The sequence below is a fragment of the Nicotiana attenuata genome, unplaced genomic scaffold (assembly GCF_001879085.1).
Source record: "Nicotiana attenuata strain UT unplaced genomic scaffold, NIATTr2, whole genome shotgun sequence".
Classification (NCBI taxonomy): domain Eukaryota; kingdom Viridiplantae; phylum Streptophyta; class Magnoliopsida; order Solanales; family Solanaceae; genus Nicotiana; species Nicotiana attenuata.
The window spans coordinates 520,864-526,139 of record NW_017670429.1 but is presented as its reverse complement, the minus strand read 5'-3'; the positions used below and the strand labels follow the sequence as shown (position 1 = coordinate 526,139).

At 42.2% G+C, this 5,276-nt stretch overlaps 1 protein-coding gene across 1 annotated transcript; it reads left to right on the top strand.

Annotated features, from left to right (window-relative positions):
- The first annotated feature begins 341 nt into the window (after positions 1-341).
- On the top strand, positions 342-1,463 carry LOC109239278. Its single transcript, XM_019405821.1, has 2 exons — positions 342-565; positions 1,034-1,463. The coding sequence occupies exons 1-2, from the start codon at positions 342-344 to the stop codon at positions 1,461-1,463; spliced, it is 654 nt and encodes a 217-aa protein (XP_019261366.1).
- The last annotated feature ends 3,813 nt before the right edge of the window (positions 1,464-5,276 follow it).

Genomic DNA, 5,276 nt, shown 5'->3' with positions numbered 1-5,276 from the left:
GATATGTAGCACGCCACATTTATAATCAGGAGGCTACATGACATCTAGGGTTGTTACCTTCTTCCTGAATCTAGATCGTGCGTAGAGTTGAGTCGTGAGTGTTCATCTCTAATATTCACCTTGTTTTCTTAGTGATGCCTTCGACTAGGAAGCAAACGATTTGTAGACGGCTTGATACAGCTGCGGGAAAGGGTACCAGTCAGGTGCCCCAAGCCAGAGGAGGCCAAAGTGAGGTTTAGAGTGAGATGTCGTCTCAAACCTAATCTACTCCGTCTCCTCCAAAGGATATTAGGAGTCACCCAACGCCACTAGTTCCTCCGTCTAGCCCTAGAGACCAGGATATGCGGAGTGCGGTGCAGTTGTTGACTTGCTTGGTAGTGTCTCAGGCTCAGAGGCAGAATACAGGTGCTGCTGATATACCAGTTAGTGCGAGAGTTCGTGATTTTATTAATATAGACCCTCTAGTGTTTACCGGATCAGACCCCAAGGAGGACCCACAGACTTTTATTGACCAGGTTCATCATACACTACAGGTTATGCATGCTAGTGATATGGAGGAAGTAGAGTTGGCTTCTTATTAGTTATACGATTTAGCGATTTTTTGGTATGGTAGTTGGGAGAGATCTAGGGGTTCGAATGCTCCTTTAGCTGTGTGGAAGGAATTTTCTGAGGCCTTTCTTCGTCACTACTTGCCAGTTAAGATATGATGAGCTAGAGCTGATAAGTTCTTTAACCTTTGACAGAGGAATATGAGTGTGCGAGAGTATAGTATGCAGTTTGATTCTTTAGCAAGGTATGCTCCCCATATGGTGGCAGAGATGAGCGATAGGGTGCATCTATTCGTGAACGGGTTGGGACCACATCTGATAAATGAGTGCATGACTGCCTCCTTGGTGGAGGGCATGGATATATCCTGTATTCAGGCTTATGCCCAGACCCTAGAGGATCGTAAGCGCCAGCAAAGGGCAGATAGGGAGCAGGATAGGGGCCAACATAAGAGGGCAAGATTTGCAGGGTATTCTGATGACTTCAGAAGCAGTGTCAGGCCCCAGTCTTCAAGGAGTTCGGCGCCACCTATAGCTAGTGCTCTTCCTCAGTTTCAGAGCCTCGATATGATCGATTTACCTATTCTAGTCCAGGTCAGAATTTGCGTGCATTGGGCTCACAATATCACAGATACCAGTCTGATGAGAGATCAGTGCGGCAAGGCCCACTTTGGACTGTGTCGTCGAGGTTCTGATGCTTGTTATTCTTGCGGACAGCCTGGCCACATGATGCAGGATTTTCCTAACAGAGGAGGTGGTGGTATGTCTCAGCCGACTGGATCTGTGTCTGGTTCTTCCTTATCAGTTCGACCTCCAGCACGGGGTTTTCAGCCGTCGACAGGTTGTGGTAGAGGTAGAGGTGCAGTGCCGAGTTTGAGTGGTGCTCATTATCGAACCTATGCTCTAGTAGGTCGATAGGATCTCGAGTCATCTCCGGAGGTTTTATAGGTATATTGTCTGTGTTTTTTTACGATGTATATGTGCTGATTAATCCGGGATCTACATAATCATATGTTATATCCTTTGTGTCTAATAAGTTTGGCGTTGAACCTGAATTGATAAGTAAACCACTTGTGGTATCTACTCCGATAGGAGATTCAGTGATTGCTAGAAGGGTATATAGAGGTTGCACGGTGATGATTTGTAGTCGTCAAACCTCGGTGAATTTATTTGAGTTAGAAATGGTTGATTTCGATGTGATAATGGGAATGGACTAGTTGGCCTTATGCTATGCAAATGTTGACTGTCGTACGAAGATGGCTAGGTTTCAGTTTCCTGGTGAACCTGTCATTGAATGGAAGGGGAACATTTATATACCAAAAGGTAGGTTTATTTCCTATCTTAAGGCAAGGAAGATCATCTCAAAAGGTTACATTTATCATCTCGTTCGCGTTAGGGATGCGGAGACGAAGCCTCCTACTCTACAATCAATCCCTGTGGTCAATGAATTACAGACGCTTCAGGATCGTAAGTTATATGCTAAGCTTTCCAAATGTGAATTCTGGCTGAACTCAGTAGCATTCCTTGGCCATGTGATATCTGACGAGGGTATTAGTATCGACACTCAGAAGATTGATGCAGCAAAGAATTGGCCGAGACCTACAACACCATTAGAAGTCCGCAGCTTCCTAGGGCTAGCAAGATATTATAGGCGGTTTGTAGAAGGGTTTTCCTCTATATCAGCACCATTGACTAAGTTAACACAGAAAGCTACTAAGTTCCAGTGGTCTGACGCTTGTGAACGAAGATTTCATGAGCTAAAGAATCGATTGGCATCCACGCCAGTGCTCACTCTCCCAGAAGGAACAAAAGGTTATGTGGTATATTGTGATGCCTCAGGTATAGGTTTGGGGTGCGTATTAATGCAACGTGGGAAGGTGATTGCTTATGCATCAAGACAATTGAAGAAGCATGAAAAGAATTATCCGACCCATAATTTGGAATTAGCTGCAGTAATATATGCTTTGAAGATATGGCAGCACTATTTATACGACGTCCATGTTGATATCTACACAGATCACAAGAGTTTACAATACATCTTCAAGTAGAAGGAGTTGAATTTGAGGCAGCGTAGGTGGCTTGAATTACTTAAAGATTACGATGTCGAGATATTATACCATCTCGGTAAAGCCAATGTTTTGGCAGATGCTCTCAGTCGTAAGTCAATGGGAAGCTTAGTACACATTGCGGCAGGTAGACAGGGGTTGACTAAAGAGCTTCATCAGCTAGCCAATATGAGAATCAGATTATTAGACTCTGATGACGGAGGTGTTACTGTATAGAATACAACAGAATCATCTTTGGTAGCCGAGGTAATTAAAAGCACGGCAATATGAAGATCATACCTTAGTAAGATTGAGAGAGAGCATTCAGCAGTGTAAAATTACAGCTTTCGAGATTGGAGGAGATGGGGCATTGAGATACCAGGGCCGATTATGTGTGCCTAATGTGGCAGGGTTGCGAGAGAAGATTATGATTGAGATTCATCAATCTCGATATTCCATCCATTTCGGCTCGACAAAGATGTATCATAACGTTAAAGAGCAGTATTGGTGGGATAACATGAAGAAGTCTACTACAGAATTTGTAGCCCAGTGTCCTAATTGTCAACAAGTAAAGATCGAGCATTAGAAACCCGGTAGATTGATTCAAAATATAGAGATTCCGACCTGGAAATGCGAGGTGATTAATATGGACTTCATAATTGGATTACCTCGCTCTTATCATAAGTTTGACTCCATCTGGGTGATAGTTGATCGACTTACAAAATGTGCCCATTTTCTGCCAGTTAAGAAAACTTACACAACTGAAGGTTATGCGAAGATGTATATCAAGGAGATTGTTAGGCTTCATGGTGTGCCGGTATCTATTATATCAGACCGAGGATCTCAATTTACGGCTAACTTTTAGAGGTCTTTTCAGAATGGTTTAGGCACACAAGTGAATCTCAGCACCACATTCCATCCGCAGACTGACGGAGAGGCTGAACGTACCATTCAGACACTTGAAGATATGCTACGAGGATGTATTCTAGATTTCAAGGGGAATTGGGATGACCATCTACCACTCATAGAATTTGCCTACAATAATAGCTACCATTCCAGTATTAAAATGGCTCCGTACGAGGCACTGTACGGGAGGAAATGTAGATCACCAGTTGGATGGTTTGAGTTCGGAAAAACAGAATTATATGGGCCTGATTTGATTCACGAAGCCATTGAGAAGGTGAAAGTGATACAAGAACGACTGAGAACGGCGCAAAGTAGGCAAAAGTCTTATTCCGATGTACGACGTTGTGATCTGGAGTTTGAGGTTGGTGATTGGGTTTTCCTAAGGATCTCTCCGTTGAAGGGTGTTATGCGTTTTGGGAAGAAGGGTAAGATGAGTCCAAGGTATATCGGGCCGTATAAAATTCTTTGACGAATTAGACAGGTTGTTTATAAGTTAGGATTGCCATCCGAATTGGAATTTGTCCACCCGGTATTCCATGTATCTATGTTGAGGAAATGTATTGGAGACCCTTCCCGATTTGTCCCTATCAAAGATGTGCAAGTTACAGAGGATCTATCATATGAAGAAGTGCTAGTGGCTATATTACATCGACAAGTCCGCAAGCTCAGAACAAAAGATGTAGCTTCCGTCAAAGTATTGTGGAGGAACAAGAATATAGAAGAAATGACATGGGAAGCAGAAGATGAGATGAAGTCTGAATACCCTTACCTATTCCAGAATGAAGATAACGAGGATGCCCGGGGAATGCAGGACGCAGTAGAAGGTGAAACGGCTCTATGAGGTAAGTAATAGCTTGAGAATACTCTTCCTTAATACAAAATGGTGATATGCAGATAATGTATAAATCCATAATGTTTTCTATAGCCTTGTCAGGCCATACGTTGGGTTTAACTGCTTGCAAGTTTCGCTAGTATCCATTTTATAGGGGAAACTTGGTCAGAAATTTCCGTTGGAACCTACGATGATTTAGACTCCCCATAAACCCTTACATTCGAGGACAAATGTTTCTTGGGGGGGGAGGGGGGGGAGGGTGTCACAAACCATATACACATACGTTAGTTCATGCCATAAGTTAAGCGACGTAAATCCAAGAAGAGATTATCTTTGAGATGATAAAAAGTTAATCCTATTGGTCTTAAATGATACAAGGGTGTATAAGGGTGGTTAACAAGTATTAGAAGTTAAACGAATCAAAGATGTTGTAACCCGTATTTTCGGTTAAACCTACAGGTTCTTAATATAATCAAGAGGTCATGTTTTAAGGTATTTGAATCATATAATATCCGTATCATAAGTCTTGAAGTCAAACGAGTTATGAAACAAAATTCGTCAAAATTTGTCGCAACTTAGGTTCGTAATTTTACTTAAACTTTAGGTCAAATGTTACTAAGCTTTTCTACCAATTTACTTGGAATTACGGGGTGATCCACCCACCAAATTGAATATCTATGAGTCTAGTTTTCAACGCATCAAACCATTTTTCAATATGATCTTAGAGTAGAGAGATATTCGTGTTTTCGCGAGACTGCGCCAAGCACCTCTCTATGGGGCCCACATAGACGGTTTAAGACATATGGATATATATAAGATGCCTCAAACCCGTTTTAAGTCATTATTTTTCAGTGTATTCAGATATTCGAACCCTAAAAACATTCTCTCAAGTTTCCCTCATGATCCAAGACCCAAACAAAGGGCAAACAACACAAATCAAGTGTCTGG

Coding starts and splice junctions, on each gene's coding strand:
- LOC109239278 (XM_019405821.1), top strand. CDS start 342: ATGCGGAGTGCGGTGCAGTTGTTGACTTGCTTGGTAGTGTCTCAGGCT. Junction 566..1,033: donor AGTGATATGGAGGAAGTAGA/GTTGGCTTCTTA, acceptor TGATGACTTCAG/AAGCAGTGTCAGGCCCCAGT.